The sequence below is a fragment of the Furipterus horrens genome, unplaced genomic scaffold (genome assembly GCF_987537825.1).
Source record: "Furipterus horrens unplaced genomic scaffold, mFurHor1.1.pri manual_scaffold_5, whole genome shotgun sequence".
NCBI classification, from domain to species: Eukaryota; Metazoa; Chordata; class Mammalia; order Chiroptera; family Furipteridae; genus Furipterus; species Furipterus horrens.
Genome location: NW_028327175.1, coordinates 86401529 through 86423993, shown reverse-complemented (window position 1 = coordinate 86423993; position 22465 = coordinate 86401529). Strand labels below are relative to the sequence as shown.

At 39.8% G+C, this 22465-nt stretch overlaps 1 protein-coding gene across 3 annotated transcripts in view; it reads right to left on the bottom strand.

Annotated features, from left to right (window-relative positions):
- The window catches only part of SNCAIP (synuclein alpha interacting protein), a 142864-nt gene that overhangs the window by 41365 nt on the left and 79034 nt on the right, over nucleotides 1-22465 (bottom strand). For all 3 annotated transcript variants that reach the window (XM_090276623.1, XM_090276621.1, XM_090276622.1), the window contains exon 3: nucleotides 8535-8607. In XM_090276623.1, the coding sequence (XP_090132749.1) occupies nucleotides 8535-8607 (73 nt within the window). The remainder of the gene's footprint in view (nucleotides 1-8534; nucleotides 8608-22465) is intronic.

Genomic DNA, 22465 nt, shown 5'->3' with positions numbered 1-22465 from the left:
TAATGCAAGTTGGGACGGAGTATTGATATTATCCGAAACAGAAGCCATTAAACACCTGTGACTATTGGCACATATCAAAATGATGATAGGTTTGACTTACTGGGTTAAATAAAAGAAATTATTAAATTAACCTCATTAGTTTGTATTTTTTAATGTGGCTACCAGAAAAATCTTAAATTATGTAAACAGCTTGCATTGTGTTTCCATTGGACAGTGGTGGTCTGGGAAGTACGGTAAAGGGGCCCTGAGGAGGTGACTTGGAAGTGAAAGGAAAAATGGAAAGACACCCCCATGTGAAAGAACACAGCACATTTGGAGGACTGAAGGAGATTCCTTAATGTGACTAGCAGGCAGAAAGCAAGGGGAGAGTGGCAATGCGAGGAAGCTTGCTGACCCAGGAGAAGACCAGTCAGGGCCTTGAAGGGCACTTAAGAGTGTTTCCAACTGTATATCTTGAGAACCCTCTTGAGAAACCATTGCCTGCTTTTGAGCATCAAGTGACATGATCAGGTTTGCATTTTAGAAAAGATCGCCATGCCTTACCATGGACAACAACGAATGAGCAGTGAGGTGGCCTTAGTCGGTGCTTCTCAAAGTTGAGTAAGCATAAATGAATCACTTGGAGAGCTTGTTAAAATGCAGATTCGGATACTGGAGTCTGGGGCAAGGCTTGGGAGTCTGCACTGCTAACAGGCTCCCAAGTGATGCTGCTGGTGCTGGTCTTGATCCTGGTCCTGGACCGCATGGTGAGATGCATGGGCCTGAGTGAGCCGCCAACTGCCACAGCAGGGTCTGTGCTTTGGTGAAAGTCAAGACCCTGGATTGTCTCTAATGATTCTTCAACTACGAGATTCTAGGATTCTGTTTCTATTACTTTAGTTTCCTTGATGACTTGTTTTTTTTTTTTTTTTTTAATAGGAAGAGTCAGGGCAAAAGAGATATGTAGACCAAACAGGGGTCATTTAAAATGGGAAGACAGAGCCCATTTAATATTGGGACACAAAAGAAAAAAGATATGCTTTCACCAACAAGTGAGTGCTCTCAGAGATGCTATAAGGCTCCCAAACTATTAACAAACCCCCTTCCCGCACCCCTCCCCCACCCCACTGCCAACCACTCACACTTTAGCCTTGGATTGGGCAGATGGGCCAGGAAACCACTTCTCCCTTAGGGCAGGGCTTACTTCTGTGAAGGAAGTCACTGTAAGGCCTCAACAAGGTAAAAGATACCTTTCCTTTGTCCCTGTGCTTCAGTTCTTTCCCTCCCAGTCTAAATGCTTGTCTATGTACTTCTGGTTTCTTATCATTCCTTACTCCAGATTTTCTTGAACTCATTTCTACCAAGAGATTTCTCTGTTTTAAGGGTGGGGGCATGTTAGAGTCCAATAAAAATAAACCAAAACATGGAAGAGGAGCCTGTGAGTCCCTTCCCCTAAATTTTCTCTCTAATACTGTCTCATTCCTGACTTTCTTAGTTCCACAATGCTGTCAGCCTTTTAGAAAATCAGGACGCAGTGGTGCTTATAGCTATGGTCAAATAAAGAGAAGAAATGTTCAAGAGAGAAAGGGACAAAGATGCAACATATTTAAGCTTTGTTACATCCAGTCCCTTTCGTTATTTTTGACATTACCAGAGTTTAACTTTTCTATCACCCCTTACTCCCATCTTTCCCGAAAATGATGTCTACTCTTTCTCTTAGAAACATAAACAGAGTGTTAATGAGTAAAAGGCAGAGATGGTCCCTCCCTTTGGCCAGAGAGGACAGCTCTACCCTCAGATATAAGTTCTGTGGTTCATTCAAAATGATGGCCATGTTCATTCTCTAAAAACAGAAAAAGGCAATAGACAAAATTGTCCTTACGTTATGACTGCAATCATCCAAAAAGAAATGCCTCCAGAAAAAATAACACTAGAAAGAAATATAATAATTTTGTTTTGGTGGCAGGGTTAATTGCAGTTTTTTACTTTCCATTTCTTATAATGAATTATATTACTTTTATAATTATCATTTTTTTTCAAGGAAAATAAAAAATTTTATTTGACTAATATTCTCATCTAGATGTTTTATTGTAATATAAAATTTTACTATAGTTAAATAGAGAGTTTTATCATAACCGTTATAGATTCTTTACTGGATTAGGATGAAGTGTTCATTTTCTTGATCGGATCTTAGAAAATGTATTTCTCTATTCTTTGGAGTCTGTTTTATATTATATCTTTCACGTCATATGAATCAATCGGCAGGATTTTCAAGTTAAACTGTCATGCCAACCTTCCTCTTCATGCTTTGAGCTATTACACGTTAATAAAATTGAGAACAGGGGGTTTATATACTTAGCATCATCAGCTATGTCACGGCAGCTTTGAAAGGATAAAATTCATATCAACTTTTTTTTTTTTTTTTTGATGCCGGTCAAAATCCTTGGAAATCTTAGAAAACCCTATATTTTCGAAAGTTCAGGGTTTGTCACAAAAGTTACATGCACAGGGACTAAAAATACAGCAGACTTGCAATGCTTCTAAATATACATCCACAGCGACTTTTACCAGATACCAAGTTTAAAAAGTATTGTATTCCTTTACTCATTGTCATCTGGTGATGTATAATTTAGGTATAGGCTTTCCGAATCTTTTCTCAAACATATTCCAAGGTCATTTATTACTGTTACATAACCAAATTTTGTAACCTCAGTGCATTTAAGTTCTCAGATGCAAAGCTGCATTAATATTTATCTTCCTTCTTTCATAAAAAAAATGATACAATGAGCTCAGCAGACACATATTTTGAAGAATCACAAGACATTTAAAGCACCATGAATTGAAACAAATGTGCATTTGAATGTCTACTCAGTTTTTAAAAACTCAGAGTCAATGTAGTTTAATATGTTTGATTTGAATACCATATGTCAACATCACGTATTTTAGTCCTCATTTGGGAACACCGTATGGCACAGTTAACACACTCTCTCGGGTTGTCCTCTTTTCCTACACGAGTAGCAGGGATTCAGCACAGAATATACGCACACATTTCACAAATCACTTCCTTTTAGAGGTGTAAATTTTTTTCACATGCAACTTCCATGCTTCTAATTCCTGCCCCACCTACTAACAACACAAGATTCCTTGAACTAAGATTACTCAATTGGCTCAAATTCATAGTGGCTCTGGAGCCAGCACACAAGGTTTCAAATGCACTTGCTAGCTCCAGAACTATGGCCAAATTAGTTACCCTCTGCAAGCCTCCGTTTCCACATCAATAAAATGGGCATAATAATGGTCCTTCCTCAGAGAATTATTTGAGGACAGATAAGCTCTTTACAGAAGACCTGGCAAATGCCTGGTACACTTCACCCCTAAGAAGTAACTGGGAACCCTCAATAACACCTGTGCAGCTCCAAGGACAGGCAACATTTGATCTCAGTCTTGATTCCTAGCTCTTCACCTCCCTCCCACTGTCTTGTGGTATCTCCAGTACCTTCACACTTTTCAAAACTTCATTCCTCACAAAATTAGTACCTATAGTATAGTATAGTTGATGGAGAACAATTTAAAATATTCCTGTCTGTGAGGACAGATTTCTACAGGCATCAAAGCCTTTGGCTAGAGGAAGGGCACTTCCAGGGCAGACTCGTGGGCACCAGTGAGCTACTGAAAGGTGGACACTGCCCAGGCCTCTGGCAATGCTCTGCCCCTCACCTTCATCAAATGCCACCATGGATCTGTCCGAGGGTCTGGGGAAGGAATGGAGTGAGTCCTGGCGTATGTGTCTCACAGAGGGGTTTCCAAGGGCCCATGCCGGGGCTTGGTTGACATTCCTGCTCCTCTCAGAAGCCCAGACCAACAGACAGAGAGGACTGTCTTTGTAGCCCCCTTGGGGAGGCAGAAAGGTGCATGGTACATCCTGGGGGCTGATCTGTGGGGCTGACAGGTTCTGATCAGACCATACACACAGAAGCCTCAGATTCAGTTGTGGGGGCTCCACCTGTAAGAGGGATGCTGATAAACTGCAATCACCCACGAGAGTGCAAGGAGGAGCAGGACACACTTAAAACTGAAGAGGGAAATTTGAACCTGGAGAAGACAAGACTGAGAATGACTGCTATCTCCAAACACTGAGCAGCACCTCTGCCCAGAAGGGATTGCTCTTATCTATCTATCTGAAGGAAGAACCATGGTTAAGGGGCGAAGTGTGCCCATTTTTGAACTAAATATTAACCTTCTCTGTTACCATGTATTTGACTCCCTTTACCTTCGGGTGGTAAACACACAATGAAATATAGAGAATGTATTACAACGACATACACTTGAAACCTGTATCTAATTTTACTAACCAATGCCACTCCAAGAAATTATTAGCTGTAGTAAAAAAAAGGAACTTTTATGGATGGGCAGGATCATAAGGCTGTGAGCTGTGTCCGTGAGATTGGATGGCCCCAGGGAAAAGTAATAAGGATCACCTTCAAAGAGTGGATGAACTTTATACTACATGAATGTTTATTTTTTTTTACTTTTAAAAAACTTATTTGTAAATAAATGTATGGAAGAGTTGAAAAAATAAAAATAATACAGAGAACATTGTATACCTTTTATCTACATTCATCAGTTGTCAACATTTTACCCATGTGCTCTATTATTCACAATCTCACCTGTTCTCTCTGTCAGACTACATGATTCTAGGGTCCCCTCTTCTCTCGAGTTATGATTCTATATGCTCAGGCTTCTTTCCAGGTAATAGGATTTCAGAAAAATTGGGTTCCTGCTATTGGTGCTCTTCATGGCACTCAGCATAAATCTGAACTCCACATACATGATGGCCGAGGCCCTATAGAGCCTGACCCTGACCTTGTCCTCACATGATTACCACGCTGCAGCTACACTGCTTTTTCTTTCTTCCTCACATGTGCTAAGTTCTCTCCTGGCTCAGGGACTTTGCACTTGCTCGTTCCTCTGCCTTCAGCACTCTTCACTAGCGTTCATGTGGCTCGGTCCTTCTAACACTATCTGACCCCTCACACTCCTTACCTCTCCCCAACTCCGACAAGTTACCCTATCACATGGCTTCAGTCGTCTCTTAGAACTCTCTGAAATGATCTGGTTTAGTTACTCATTTGCTTGCCTTTTGTCTGTTATCCCCTAGATTACAAGCACCGTGAGGGTGGAGGCCTTGCCTGCGTCTTGCTGCTATTGTGTTCTCAGTGCTTAGGGCAGAGAACACTCAACAATTATGTGCTGAATGAATAAACAAACAACAACTGGATCCAAGAACAACTGGTCAAAACTTGTTAATACAGGGATGGACATTAACATTTGATAATCTACATAAAGTAGAAAGTGCTTAACAAACTTCAGAAGGGAAAGGGAAAAGCCTTTATCTGGTGGAATATATTCTAAGGGACAGGAGATTTAAGGGGTTTCCACAGAGGGTGCCCCACCCAAAAGAAAGATGTGGTCTCTCCTCAGAAGCCAGTGGGCTTTCTGCTGCCGTCTGTTGGAAAAAGCACCATAAAGATGGAAATTTTCAAATACTTCTGGAGCAGACTCCTCCTAGGTGTTTGACACAAAGAAGTCTGGGGGGCTGTAGGGAAGTGGTGTTCCTACATTTGGATGCCCACAGAACTAATCGAGGATGTCTCAGTTCTTCCTGAAACTGGCTGTGCAAACTTTACGATGTTGAGATTTCTTTCAAAGGACCCTACAGATAATTCCACACAGTGCTGTGGGGAGATGGATATTTTCAAGTGTTTCATTTTCTAGGACCATTCTCACTCTATTATAAAGTGCTTTATCAGCCTCAAAATGGTCTACCAAACTGGATTGTACATGAGATCACATTGAGAGTTTTTTCCTCATTTATTCATTTCCTATGTGGTCTAATGGTTGCTGATTACCTTGAGCATGGAGTCTTTGCTCTGGGTGAAGTTTTAAAGCTTCTGAATTTGAAACTGGCCTCCTTTTTAACCAGAGAAGAAATGTCTAATGCCACCTATCATGGGATTGGCTAGAAGCCACACCTGGAGAAAATGCAATTAACAAATCCCAGGAAAAATTATTTTAAAATTCTGGTTAAGCCACTTAACTTGGTAAGCAAGAATAGTTATTTAACAGAGAAAAAAATTTCACCACCAAATTGATGAGGTCAAATTCTGATTTTTAAAGTTTTAAAAATGTCCTAAAATTAAATTAATGCCACTAAGTCCCACTAAGTCCAGCTATTTGAGAGTAGTATATAGGGTGGATGAGAGAACAGACCAGACTCTAGAGGCAGACTTCTGGGGTTTGAAAGCCAGCTCTTTTAACTTAACTGTTGTGTGACTCTGGGCAAGATATTTAACTTCTCTGTTCTGTGTCTCAGTTTGCCCATCTATATAATCTTAGTGCTTTAGCTCTAAGGGATTTTATAGTCAATTGAGCTAATGTTATTACAGTGCTTACAACCATACCTAGCTTGCACATTAAGCAATGCTGAAGTGTTTGCTATTATTTTTTCTTCCTTATTCCCCTACTCCAATTAATGGAAAAAAAGTTGTATTTACAAAGTACTTTCAGATATATTACCTAATTTTTATCATAACAATAGTCTGGTAACATTGGCAGAACAAGTTGACTTTTTATTTTATAGATAAATCAGTCGTAGATTCAGGGTCATATAGCTGATAAATGGTTGAATGCTAACTTGAACCCAGGTTCTTTGGACTCTGAGGCTGGTGGCCTATTCACTGCAGTCAGAGAGGTTCAACTTGGAACCCAGCGATGCCTTTTAAAGAAACACATCCTGACAGGCCAAAGCCTCTGTTAAACCCGACAGAAGTTTGAGTGTGTTTAAAATAAAAAATATTTTTAAAAAACTTGTAAGTAAATTAAAACCTTTATTTGAACTTAAAATGATCTTCTGTTTCTGATTCAAACATTGAGACATTACTTTCACACACACACACACACACACACACACACACACACAAACCTCGAAAGACTAATAATTTTCCCTGTCTTGTCTAAGCAAAATGTCAAGAAAAGAAAACAAAACAAAAACAAACAAACAAAAAACAGTCCAGGATAAAAGTAAGTTAGTTTTGTACAGGTTCTTTTAGTGAGAAAGGCCTAGAATTCTAGTAGCTGCATAGGTAAGAACCATCTGTTTATTTTTAAACATGATGCACATAATTCTAGGATTTATTAAAAATTGTGGGTTTATTCTTACATGTTTACACTTCAGTCACCTTTGAAGTTCTCACTATTTGATACAATACACTTATCAAGATGTTTTTTCCACTGCTCAAAGCAGTTTTTAAACTCATTGATTTTGAGGCCTTTTAGCACTTCTGCTGTTTTTTGTTTCACCTCTTCCACATCAGCAAAATGTTCCCTTTGATAACATTTTTTATCCAGGGAAATAAAAAAAGAAAAAGTCTCTTGGGGTGAGATCAGGTGACTAGGAAGGGTGGGGCACAGGGGTCATGCCGTTTGTGGTTAAAAACTGAACACTCAGTGAGGTGTGGGCAGGTGCGCTCGTATATCACCCATTATGAAATGGGCAAATATGTTGAAAGAGTCTCCAAAAAAAAAAAAATTCACTGATATCGAACGCAGCTCATACAACAATGTCAGCTGGTACACTGATACAGATGAGTTCAACTAGTGGGGGAAGCCTGTACTACAGGGGGCCTGCTCTCCAGAAGATAATACTGTTTTGGGGGCGGGGTGCGGAGGGGGATCCTTCCCATATATCTTAAGCCTTCCATGGTTCTCAGGATTCTAGTTACTATCAGAGGAGGTCCAGCTTTGGCAAGGTTAATGATAATGCCTTAGAGTAATTACTTGGAAAAATAATAAATATCATTTCATAATTTGGTACCATGGTATCATTCCATCAACATCCTTTTTTATCTTTATTTTGCCCATCAGACACAGAAAAGGAGGGAGGTTTAATTTGATTAACAGAGGGCAAAGCAAGCTTAAATGTACATTTTTTTTTTTTTTTTGGTCAGGGGTGGTGGGGTATGTAAGGAGAAAAGGTCAACCAGCTGGTTTTCATCTACATGCCATAATTCTCTATTTAGTTTACACTATTAAACTCCAAAGCTTTGCTTTAATCTTAACTGTTACAGAATGTCTTACTGCAGAGTCTATCATATCACATCCCTGATAGGGTTTCAGACTTTGGCCAAGCACCATCCCCCAAGCTGGCCTTGCCATATGGGTAGCAAATGCATCCAACATTTTTTCATTGGCGCCTGCATCATTATGTTTTGTCACCAATGGTTTCTCGGGTTTTCAGTAAATTGCTGCATATACTGTGGTTTGGGCTGTCAAGATGATCGCCTACATTTATTTGTATACAGCTGTGTCCTCATTAGGGCCTCTGTGTCCTGTTAGCCTTGGGAGGATGACCTAACATCTGTTTGTTGAGGGTGGGGGTGAGTGGAGAAGCCATAAAAGAAAAAGGAAACAGAAAGCAGGAGCAAACAATGTGAGGAGAAACAGCTTCTACGCTCTAGAAGCTAGGATGAGGAGGAGACGTGAGAAGCAAAACCTACCTGATCTGTCTTCGTTTTGCGAATCACATCTTCGGCACAGTTCTGGGATGGTCTTGAGGGATGTGACTGAGTACTGAATGGGAAGCCAGAAAAGAAAGAGTATAAAATAACAACTTAGAATGAGACCATGACATTCACTCAAATTAGCCAGAAAAATAAAAACATAAGAAGTGATACTTGAGTACAACATGTGTGTCCAAAAAGTCTGCCTAATTTCACCTGAAATAGGCTGCTTAGTGATCTGGGAGCATCCTAGGCTCTACCCATGAGCATCTAAGCAGACGCAGATTTAAAAAGAGGGCTTGGACCATCCTTCTTTAGCAAGCAAGATGCAGTGTATCCAACAGACTCTGTCTCCTATCACTTCTGCTACCAGCGGAAGATGAAAGAATGCTCTGACTTGCTAACTTCTAAAAGATGGCAATTATATCTGCACTCTGAAGCCTGAGAGTAAATCTCTGTGTGAAAAGCCAAGGGGAGAAGCACCCAGCTTCCAGCAGCACCCAGGACAACCAGGAGCCATATCTGTGCCGATGACAAACATCCCTAATGTTGCCACTGTTCACAGATTATACCAGGATATTATAAAACAGGAGGGGAACATAGTTCTGTGTTTGAAAGATCATCTGTTTCACGTATAGATTAGACTGAACTGAAAGAAGTCACCTTGCACCAACTCGGTTTCAGTCCCAGCACCAATTCAGGGGCTGACTATCAGGATAACAAATTATGACATAAGGGGACATAAAATGAGAAGAGCTAAAACAAATGTAAATCAATATCTGTGATTTATGAGAACTATGCTTGGGGCCAATCAATCTTTTTTCAGAGAAGGGTGTTTTAAAACAAAATAAGAACTTCCGGTCAAGGTGGAGGTGTAGGTAGACATGCTTCACCTCCTTGCACAACCACAAGAAGAATTACAACTAATCTAAAAACAAATAACAGCCAGAACTGCCAGAAAACAGAACTGCTTAGAAGTCCAAAAGTCAAGGATTTAAAGAAGCCACATTCATCCAGATGGGCAGAAGGGGCAGAGGAGTGGAGACCCAGAGAGGCGCGGAGACACAGAGAGGCATGGAGACACAGTGTAGCACTGAGAGGCAGCAGTGGAGGTGGCACAGGCAGACCCACATTCACGTGTGCTGGATAAAAATTTGGAGGGATACCTTGGGGATGAGTGGTCCCAGCCCCAGGCCAGACCACAGAGCCTAGGATTCCAGTGCTGGGAAGATAAAGCTCCACAACTTCTGGCTGTAAGAAATTGGCAGTTTCTCAGGAGAATCTATTTAAAGGGCCCGCATGGACTTAGAATGTACATAAACCCACCCACTCTGGCATTTACTACCAGGGCAGCTGGAAGGGCATATGGGAAGTGGGTGGAGGAACTGGAAACGGGGAAAGTACTGGGAAAACTGCCAGAAGCCAGGCAGTGGCACTGTACCCTCTCCGACGCCCCCCCCCCCCCCCCCCGCCACACACAAAACCACAAAGTGGTGAAGTGGGTTGCCCCGCCCTGGCAAATACCTAAGGCTCCATCCCATATAACTTAATAGGTGGGCTAAGACAGTGAGTCAAAGCAGCTCTACCTAATACACAGAAACAAACATAGGGAGGCTGCCAAATTGAGGAGACAAAGAAATGTGGCCCAAATGAAAGAACAGAACAAAACCACAGAAAAAGAAGTAAATGAAATGAAGATAGCCAAACTATCAGATGCAGAGTTCAAAACACTAGTGATTAGAATGCTCAGAGAACTCATTCAGTATGACAACAACATAAAGAAAGAAATGAAGATTACTTTAAGTGAAATAGAGAAAAATCCACGGGGAACCAACAGTGAAGGGAAGAAAGCTGGGAATCAAATCAACAATTTGGAACATAAGGAAGAAATAAACATTCAACCAGAGCATAAAGAAGAAACAAGAATTAAAAGAAACAAGGATAGCATAAGAAGACTTCGGGACATCTCAAAAAATGCCAACATTTGAGTCATAAGGATGCCAAAAGGAGAAGAGGAAGAGCAAGAAATCGAAAAGGTATTTGAAAAAATAATGAAAGGAAACTTCCACAATTTGGCAAAGGAAATAGACATGTAAGTCCAGGAAGCACAGAGTCCCAAACAAGTTGGATCCAAAGAGGACCACACCAAGACACACCATAATTAAAATGTCAGGGGTTAAAAATAAAGAGAGAATCTTAAAAGCATTAAGAGAAAAGCAGATAGTTACCTACAAAGGAGTTCCCATAAGACTATCAGCTGATTTCTCAAAAGAAACTTTGCAGGCAAGAAGAGACTGGCAAGAATTATTCAAAGTGATGAAAAGCAAGCACCTACAACCTAGATTACTCTATCCAGCAAAGCTATCATTTAGAATGGAAGGACAGATAAAGTGTTTCCCAGACAAGGTAAAGCTAAAGGAGTTCATCATCACCAAGCCATTATTACATGAAATGGTAAAGGGATTTATTTAACAAAAAATGGAAGATTAAAACTATGAACATTAAAATGACAACAAACTCACAACTATGAACAACCAAATCTAAACAAACAAAGTAAGCAAACAACCAGAACAGCAACAGAATCACAGATATAGAGACCATTTGGAGGGTTATTGCCTGGGAGGGGGAAGTGGGAGGATGGGGGAAAAGATTCAGGGATTGAGAAGCACAATTGGTAGGTACAAAATAGGGGGATGTTAAGAATAGTATAGGAAATAGAGAAGCCAAAGAACTTATATGTATGACCCATGGACATGAACTAAGGGGGGATTGTTGGAGGGAAAGGGGGTACCAGATGCAAGGAAGGGGCAAAGGGGGAAATTTGGAACAACTGTTAATAGCATAATCAATCAAATATACTTTAAAAAATAAAACAAAAGGTTGAACTCTTTCTTTAATCAAGGGCTGTCTTCAATCATATTTTAATTCATAAATAATAGCTTCCTAAAGGTATTTTGCTCTGTACCTTTACAAAACATGTTTTTATGTAAATGAGAAGATATTATGAATGACTTCACTGTTGCAAAATTTAGGAAGGGATTGAGAAAAAAAATTTAATCTAAAAGAAAAATAACCATGGGAAACTCATTAGAATTATTCTGGCATTTCAAGTGAGGAATGTGTAATTAGGACACATTTGTCAATAAAAAGGTACTTCACTTAGCTTGATGTTGATAGATGAAGTACAGTATCTATATAGAGACCCCTACTCACTGGGTATTGGAACAGCAGCCAGAGGGAGGGGCAGTTATAGCTATTGTCAGTTTGCTAATTTCATATCACAAACAAATTAAATATCCAAGAGGAAAACAAAACCTCAAAAATGACTAATTAGAGAAATTCCTCTTTACGTGTGTGAATCTATAATATCCTGTTTGTGTTAGCCATTCCTCAGAGACTGCAGGTGCTTTAGCAAATCCCCTTACATACTTAGAGAGGGGGACGACTGCTTCTTAAATGAAGTTGAAGTTGGAGGCTTTTTTCCTTCTACCTTATGTTCTTTGAGGGCTTGGAGGTACAGAAGTTTTTTGTTACTACTAATAAGGTACCTTATGTTTCTAGCCAAGTACAAGGTCTCTAAGGAATCTGGTAGCTTCCTGAGACCAGCTGGTACAGGTTAAATAATTACACAGTCTATAATTCAATTAAAATTGGACCTCTTGTTTTGGTTTCCATGTGCCCCATGAAAGCACCCTTTGGCAAAGTCAGTTTTATTATCTCCTTTTTTTTTTTTCTTCCAAAGCACAATTTTGGAAAGTGGATATTTAAGGTTGATTGTGTTTAAATATAGTTAATGATAAATTCAATATGTTTGTTCATTGGGCTTAAAGAGATATATTTGATTAAACTGGTGTGCTGCTATCTGTATTTCCAGCCACATGCATCCTAACTCAAAGTCAAGCATGTCAGAATCTGATTTATTAGCTGTACCTTCAACTATTCTATGTGACCTCAAAGGTACACAGTGTGCATTAATTTCTAATTTGATGAGGCTAAATTCGAACAGCACGGCTGCCTGGTTGGTGTGGGGACTGAGCCATAGGCAGAGACAAGCCTGGCTGATGCCCATCCACTGCCTCAATCTATGTTACACATGGTGGCTTCGCCTCTCCACCCACGGTCATACAGGAGGTCACTTTTGTGCACTTCTTAACTGAGAAAAATGATCTGGAAGAAGAGGTCATGTGCTGCTCTAGGTAATAGAAATAAAAAAGACAGCAATCTAAGAAAAGGAATTTGGGTTGGCCAGAAAAATCCAAGTTTTGGTTCATTGTAAGGGTATATGGAATGCCAAATTCATCAACGACTTTCAATTTACACTGTGAACAAATCAGAAAACATAAATTTGTAGATTTGTTTCAGTTAAGTACTTAAGAAATGATGACAAGATGGTTAAGTTGTGGCATGAAGAGACAAAGAGCAAACACACAATTCACAAAACCATCATGCAATATCATTTTACTATCTGCAAATTTGGGAATAAGCAAATGACCCAGGAAGTCGCCCTTGCATGAATGCATTGTGCTACCATCTGGGAGCTGAAAGGAGAGGCATCCAAGGCCTTCATCCCAGCGCCCAGGACAGATGGTCTTTTATATGAAGCTATCAGATTGCAAACCCACATCATTCTCAAGACACTGGTGAGCTCCCAGGGAAGCAACTATTGTCCTTTCGGCCTTATTAGAACCAAAGCCCAATGTGTCTTCCCTGTCTCTTGACCTCAGCCTAAGCCTTTATATTCTGTACCCTTGATTCCTATTACCCTTGGGTGATAAGAGAGGAGAGGAGGCTTGCAGCTAGTTGAGAAGCATTATATTTCCTATCTCTATGCTGCTCTAATTTATTCTTTAAAAAAAAAAAAATCTTCCAGAGGTTATCCTGTAGAAACAGCCCTTTTGATCCAAATTTACTTTCCACTCCTCCATCATGTCTCAAGAAAAGCTCCTGCCAAGGCTGACCAGGCGCCTCTACTTCTTCAATGGCCATGAGCATTCAAAGTTTAGTTCCCCTTCTGTTCCTTCAGTCCGGGGTCCTCCTTGCCTGCCATGTCTTCCTCTGGACAGGCAAATGGAACTACTTGGCAAGGTCAGCTTGTGTCTGCCCTCTCCACGAAACCCTGGCTAACAGCTTCAGCCCTTCCTCATCTTCTCTTTTCTGCCCTTGGTAAAATACTGTCTTGACTTATGCTCTGTTGTTCCTTATGTGTTAGTGTCATCTCCCACAGGTGCCTGCAGGTAGAATATCTTTGATTTTTATATATGTGTTGCACACAGTGACATATTAACTATTTGACTGAAATACCAAGATGTACACACATCTGATCAAACTCTGGGTATTATTAGAAATGTTCAAAGGAGTTCTTTCACATTTAGGTAGATAAGTGGGAATTTCCTCCATGCTTCCATCCTTGCACTAATTAGCTTTCTGAAATGCAAATTTGACTAAGGTGCTTCTCTCTTTCAAATCCTCCTCTGGCTCCCCACCACCTACAGGACAAAACCACATGCCTGAGCGTGGCACATAAGACCCTCCATGACTTCAGACTCATCTCTCATCATTGTCCACCTCTCTTTTGATTGTGGTAATACCAGATTTCTTGTGGATCCCCTATCTACTGTTTTACCTGTCTATAACTTTATGCATGCTACTCCTTCTACATGGAATGTCATTCCACTCATTTCCTTAGGCAAACTCTTATTAATTTGTTAAGCTTTACCTGGTTATCACTTCTAAAATATCCTCTCTGACTCTCCCAGAGGGAAGTAATACTGGCTTTCAAACTACGGTCTCCTGACCAGTGGCATCAACATCATCTAGAAACATGTTAGAAATTCACATTCTTTGGCCCCGTCTCAGAAACTTGGAGGGCAATGTGTGTTTTCAGAAGCCATCTAAGTGATTCAGATGTATGCTGAATTTCAAGAACCACTGCTCTATATTATTTCCTTATCTTAAGAATATGCCCATTACAGAACCCATCATGTGATCTTCACTTATATGTTGACATAATTGCTTTCTCTGCTTCCTGTGAATGTGGACAATATTCTATTTACCAAAGATACTAGGTTATTGAAGTGAATCATATGAATTCCCTTGTGTAATGCCCATGATTTTAGTGGCAATGAAAGTAGTAATAATGGTAGTTAATATATACATGGCACTATTCTTCTTAGAAAAACCCATAATTACAAGTCTAGCAATGTAATCATGGTATATTTAAAAAGAAAAAAAACACTTGTAATATATTAATAGTATGAGTGCTGGTTGATGCCTTAGCCTTTTGTATAAAGAACGATGGATTTGAAGCAAGAGGATCTAGATTGAAGTCCCAGTTCTGACATTTATTAACTCTGTGGTTCTGGGCAAATAAGTCATTTCATATCTCTGGGGCTCGGTTTCCTTACCTATAAAACACATTATCATGTAGGATAATGTAAGTAAAGTCAATATGCAAGCTGTAAAGTGATGTTAGATGTTTCTGTCTCTTCTCTCTGACTTATTTCCCACGTGTGTCACACAGCCACCCTTCCCATTTTCATTCCACTCATGCTTTTAAGCTCAGTAGATCAAGACATGAGAATTAATGAGGCAGAAGAGGGGGCCTGAGCTGGGACTGGAAAGGAAAGGAAGAAGAGCTCAGCCTGCCCTAGCATGTTACTCGATTTCTCCTTGGCCTTTCCTCATCCATGAGAATCCATGGCCAAGGGCTAACCCTGAAGCTTAGCTTTGCAAACTACATCGAGCTGGTATGATGCAAGGCAAACACTACCCATCCCAGATCACACGGGTCAATTTTATCACTCTGCCATGCAAAATAATTTGAATATACATGGGATTCATAATAACAATGTGTGATTTCCACACTGGACTGTGGGGATCTCTGACCCCCCTAGATATTGTTCAGTCCTGGAAAGTCTGGTCCTTACTCCTGAAAGGTGGGGCCAGTTGGGTGAACAAACAGACACTACTCAAACAGTAATGAGCCACCGAGAATGAAAAGAACTAAAATCCCAACCACCTTTTCAAGCTAGAGACTTTTAAACAACTAAGGTCCTATTAAGTTGCCTAAAGAAACAATTAAGCTAGTTATGCAAACAACTATCCTGAAGTTCATGATTTTTCACACAGCTTTCCAAACATCAAGCAGACATCTCAACAGGCACACAATAAAACGACAAAAATGTGTATGAGCAAAGCTGGTAGTGAAAGCAAGGATACACTGCTGAAATGAGATTTTCAGAAACATAATATTTTTCTAAAATGCTGATCTCCCTCTCCAATGGCTTGTCCTTCCAGTTCAGGAAGGGCGTCCTCACTTCACACTCTCCACTGCAGATGGTACTTCCCTCCTCCTCCTCCTCCTCCTCCTCCTCCTTCACGCGGGACATGGTACTGACAGTCCACCCCTTCGCTGCTAGCTCTGCTATGTGCAGGTCTCCTTCCCTCCAGCCATTCTCTGCTTTGAGCCCATAAAAATAAACAAGCACCCCCACCACCTGAAGATATGCTGCCTCTCCAACTGACCATGAACTTTCCTGCCCCTGTGTTCACAGCCCTACTTTTCAAAAGAATTGCCTTGGTTTTTGTCTCTGCTTCCTCTCCTCTGCATTTATTCTACCACCACCTGTCTTCTGTCCCTCACAAGTGCTGCTCTTCTGATGGCCACCAAGGAGTCTCAACTAGACAACCCAGTGGACACTTTTCAACCTTTTTCTTTATAATGACCTATTTCTCACAACTTACTGCTCCCTTCTTTAAATTCTTTAAGTCTCTCACCCCTTTTTAGCTACCTTCATTTTCCTCCTATACCTCTGAAAACTTCATACCAGTCTCTTCTGTAGAAGACTCTTTCTCCTCCACCATGTGAGACATGCTTCTGCAGTTACTTCCTTAGAACATTCTTCTCTGTCCACATTCCTTGCTTCATGGGTGACTGCACCAACTCCCACAATTTCAAAAACCACCTTCATATAGTACAGACACTGGTGATCTACATTTTCATATGGTCATGCCAGTCTGCCTTAAATACATTTTTCCACCATTCAGGCTCCATTAAATAAAATTATTGCAAATAATCCTGTTGTCAAATATGTTTGATTTTTGCTCTTGTTCTTTGCTTTTATTCTATTCTCCAAGAGGTTTTTCTCCTAAAATTAATAAAATAAATTTTTATGCTAAGACATTGCTTATGATTGGTATTTGGGAAAACTCAATAACTCTTTGCCACCATAGAAAGAATATGCAAAGAGCCACTCTACTGTAATACTAATGCATGTAGTCACGCAGAAGAGGAAGGGCCACATTGATTAAGGTGGTGAGATCACAGTCCTGGATGACCCCCTTCTAATGTAAGGAGTGTTCCTGAACGGGGAGACACCTGGGTGAGCAGGGATGGCCAGAGGTGACCGAGGGGCCCAGCAGAAGTCACTTACCATGCAGTGGTTACATACATGGATTCTAGAACTATACTGCACATACTATATCCTGGCTTCATCATTTTCTGACTAACTAATCTTATTGGCTTCACCTCTGTATATCAGTTTTTTTGTTTGTAAAACAGGTAATAATGACATCCACAATGGAATGTGGCTATGAAGATTATGAGCTAATAATGTAATACATGGTGAACAGTATCTGATGCATAGTAAGTGTTCAATAACATTTAACTATGATTAAATTGAAAAGTATCAAAATGAGCATTTAAAAATAAAGCCAAAAGAATGGTAACTACTGATGCAAAAAATACAAAACACAAAAGAATTGCAAAAGAAATGAATCTTGTAGTAGGGAAGATGGCTGGACATAATACTTCTTCAACTTCAATGATGGCCTAGTTTTAATTGGGAACCAATAGTCAATCACCATCAAAATATAAAGACTGCCTATCAAGGAGAGAGTTCAATATTGTAATTAAATGTAAGCTACCATGAAGTTAACTTGACATTTCATAATCTGCTTGTGTGTTAATCACAGGGTACTGTAAACTCTGTGAGAACACAGGCCAAGTCTGTGTCATTCACCCCAAACCTAGAACCATGCTTAGTACACCATAAATGTTTAATAAATATTTGTTGAGTAGAGTGGCATAAAATCTAGTCATGCATAAGAAGTAAGTAGTCTGTGTAAATAACTCGCATCATCAATTTAATAAGTGTTATTGCTATCAGGCAAAATAAGAACTTTCAGGGCTATCTGCAGAGTAAAAGAACAAATATAAAAACCTGACAGTTGCATGTTTTTCTCCGAAAACACTCTATTCACAAATTTTCTCTCTACCTTCTTAGAAAGGGCTATCTGGTCCAAGATTTAGAGTTGGGGACCTGGGTTCTAGCCCTGGGCTCTAACACTAGGTATATAATATGAATTTACAATTTATCTTGTCTGGATTAGATTACTCCTAATTCCTTTCCTGGCAGGGGTTAAGAAAATCACATAAGACATATGACATATGAAATTAGAACAAAGTGTGAGGTTTTTGATACTGGGGGCTGGAGAAAGGAGTAATGAGAGGTAATTTTAGACTTGAATATAGAACATTGCAAAAAAGAACATGTGAACAATGAATGAAACCAGATCATACTGAAAAGTATTAAGGAAAGTTTTAGTATAGATAAGAGCAGGATGGCTGCTATGAAGGGCAAGGACAGAGGCAGCCAGATGCCATTTGAAAGAAAGCACATAAGAAAGTATAACAGGATCTTACTCAGGTCGATTTCTTGCTACAGAGGTGGAGCAAGCCTGGTTTACTGTACTTTCAATATCTCTATTCTTTATTGCACCTAAAATCAAGGCAAAAGCTGTATTATTTACCTGTCCAGCCATCTGCCCTAGTCCACTTGATAAGCAATACATGTCCTTTTTCAAGGTATCCCACTGCTGTGAAGTGGCTCTTCATCAAAATGTAATGAAATCTGAGAAGTATCAGTGGATTGAGTGGAGTAAAATGTGGTGCACACAAAACAGAGGTGGGGAGGAATTTTAGTGCAACTGAAGCCTGATCTGTAGGATGGGAAAATGTGAAAACTCAATGCATCCTATGGTTGCCATATAATTTATTTTTCTACCAGACAGCAAGCAGTTCAGGCACCTCAGGAAAATTAATCCACATAATTCTGTGCTATTACGCCTAGGTTTCAAGGGCTTGGGTCACAGGGAATAGTATAGTGGAAGGACACGTATTTATCTTGATAGTCATTTGACTTGCACAAAATGTAGGTTATGAAATTACCAGAAAAAAAAAGAAAATCGAGTTTTATCAAAGTTGTAGCCACACTGACCCAGAAAAGTTAACAAAAATTCCTGTGCAGGGTAACAGAGTATTTTTCTTGTTTGTGTGCACATAAGCACATATGTACTTACATATATATGTACATATAGGTATGTGTATACATATGTGCATGTACATATGCATATAAATATGTGGGGATGTGTTTATATACATACATATATACACATAAAATCTCAAATTTTCTCCATAAAACCAGAACAATAGGTAGATATGATTATTATAATTTTATAGATGGGAAAATCGAGGTCCAGTAAAATTAAAAGCTTTGCCTAAGTTCTCTTTAGCTTGTTTTATTTTATTTGGAATATATACCACCTACATTAGTTTCAAAAAGCTATGTGCAAATGCTTCAGTGCCTATTTGGGGATAACAATGGGTGAGATGCCTGGCCCGTTCTACACAACTAAGTTATTCCAAAGGGGAAGAGCAATGTGGTCAGAGTTCTGTATTTAAATCCTGACCCTGCCACTTATGTATCTGTAACCTTGTGAAAGTCATACGACATCTCTAAGCCTCATTTTCTTCATTTGCCAAAAGGGATTAACACAGGCTGTGCCTTGCATTGCTGGCAGGAGGCTTAAACAAAATAATGGAGTTAAGGGGCTCAGTGCAGTGTGTGGCCCAATCTTTGCTGGTTGTGACTCAAGCTCTTCAGTGGATCCATGATTTGAACTCTGCTTTCTTCAGGCCTGTGCATACTCTTTTTTAGAATAGCAAAATTGTCCCTCTGAGTAAAACACACCATGGCTACTAAGAACCTCAAGGTAAAATAGTATTCCAAGCATTTTTCTGCTTTCAGACAGAGGGCTCTGGCTTGCACAGGAGTAAGGAAAACTGTACGCCCATCTGCAGTGACAGAAAGGCCCGACTTCGACCCCTTGTGTTCCTGTGTGTCATCATCCCTCCCTCACACATCTGCAGTTATTGCACAATGTTCTGCCCTTTTCCATGGCAGAAGTGCAAGAATGTATAGTTTAAACCCTGCATTTTGCAAAGAATGAGCACTATTTTTGAGTCTGGGAAACTTCAAAATATTTAAGTGCCTTCTGTGTTTTGTCTCATTAGGGTAAAGACAAAAATGTTCTAGGGTTTTTTTTGGTACCATTATACAGCTTGTGTTTTAATTAAAACAAGACCCAGGCTCATGACTAGAGGAAAAATCATGAAACAGAAAGCCTAGGGCCATGGCTGGAGAGGAAGAAGAGCAGTTTTAAACTGGAGCATCGTTTTCGTAAACATCTTTTCCAGATGCATTGTTCATTGCCCTCCCTGCTCCTGCCACTTAACCAGGAAAGAGGCTTACAGGCTATCTGGGATGGAGGTTATGGAATCCTAAAAATAAAGGCATGTGTACAGGATACTACATTTCTCTTTATGCCGGTAAATTAGCAAGTTGAACACATCTTAATTTTCTCAATGTTAGCATTTGAAGAGTCTCCATTTTGCCCCTAAAACAGTTGTAACATTTATTGCTTCTAGTTTACCTAAAAAGCGGAAAACAATCATTTCAATATTTAAGAGGTTATCTTTGCTGCTCTCCCTATGAAATCATCATGTAGGAACAATATGATTCTGGCATATAAGGCACTGAACCTGGACTGGGTTGAACTATAATAAGTATCATGTTACAGAGACTGCCAGTCAAATTAGAGGTTCTTTAGTTTCATGTGGGTATGTATAGGCCAGGATTGCTCACCCTCAGTATTAGCCACATTTTAGGCCAGATCATTCTTTGTTGTAGGGGATTTTTTTTCTGTGTATTTTAGGTTGTTTCGGAGCATCTTTGGTCTCTACTCACTTGATGCCAGTAGCATATCCCTAGTTATGACAATCAAAACCACCTCTAGGTATTGCCAGTGTTCCCCTGGAAGGTGAGTAAAATCATCCTCATGAGGACCACTGCAATAGACTATTTTCATCTTGGAGAAGCAGTCAAGTGTTATGGCTAAAAGTATATATTCTGGAGACCAAGTATTCCTAACTAAGTGGGTGACTGTGGACAAGTTATGTCACATCTGCGCGCTTCAGTTTCCCCATATGTTAAATGAAGACAGTCATAAGTACCTTCTTCAGAAGGTTGTTGTGAGAATTAAACAAGATAATGTCTATCCCATAGCAAGTGTTCAATGAATGGAAGCCATTATTTTTAAAAATATTTTTAAAAGATTTATTTATTTACTTATTTATTTATTTATTTTCAGGGAGAGGAGAAGGGAAGGAGAAAGAGAGGAAGAGAAACATCAATGTGTGGTTGCCTCTCGTGTGCCCCCAGTTGGGGACCTGGCCTGCAACCCAGGCATGTGCCTTGACTGGGAATAGAACCAGTCACCCTTTGGTTCGCAGGAGAGCACTCAATCGACTGAGCCACAACACCCAGGGCGAATGGTAGCCATTATTATTATTTCAACAATTCTATGTCCTTTCATTTTTTTCCTCCTGATATAAGTTTAAATGTAGGTCAAAGATCCAAACAATAGATCATAATTCAAGGGGGGAGGTTTGAGTGCAGTTGTACACAATTACAGATGGACATCATTATTTATGTTTCAGAGTGGTCAAGTATAGAAACTCAGCTATTGCATAATCCTGTATCCCAACTTGCTAAACATCTTCAGTTACTGCTTAACATATTTTATTATCTTTTAAGTGGAGATTCCTAATTCATCAAAATTATGGGCTGCTGCCAGATGATTCTTCTGTAAACACAAGCTCTATTGTAGCGTTAAAAAAAAGTCTTGACATGATGCCTGGTCTTTTCCCTCGAGTCTTTCTTCACCATTGGTCATATAAATATTATTGTATTATTCATTGAAGTAATAACAAAAGCTACCATTATAAGAGCAATTTACTGAGTGCCAAGTTGAGTGCTTCACATATATTACTTCACTCAATCCTAAAACAAACAAACAAAAAACACCCCAGAAAAACAATAAACAACAACAAAAACCCCTTAAAAGTTAGGTGGGTATCTCAGAGAGGCAAGGTTAATGTGCTCCAGCCAGCAACGGTCAGAACAAGCCTGGAGCCCAGCTTGATGCCTGCAAAGCCTAAGCTTTTAAAATGCAGCTTCACTATCAAAGCTCAGAGAGTTAGTCCCAAATTCCTAATCACAATGCAAGTTTCCTTTTCTAAAACAGCTTGCACCCTACCCGCACCTCCCCACGTTATCATTCCCTTTCTTTACTCTTCCTCACTCAGCCCAAAATACCATGATGGGAGTGGGTATAGAAAAAGCACACTCTGAACCCTTTTAAATCAAGCACAGTAACTTAAAGAGAGAGAAGAAGACAGAAAAATATTGCAGAAAGGAAGAAACTCACTTCACATTGGACTTAACAAGGATTAATAAAAATAGTCTGGAAGCGGAGGTATGGAAAGGCTGAATTCACCTTTCCCTGGAGCAAAGATTTATCCAAGGTTAAAACAGATCATTCAAACTCGTCCTAATAATTCAATTCTTGCATACAGTATGCAGATATTATTTCAAAATGACGAGTAAAGGAGAGGACTAATCCTGCTTGCCAGAGGCATGTTAAAGTAAGCTTATCTTTATGAGACAATTTCTAGCTGTGACCCAAAGCTCTAGGCTCTGAGAGATCAATGAAACATAAGGGCAGAAACTGTGTCCACCTGTCTCTGT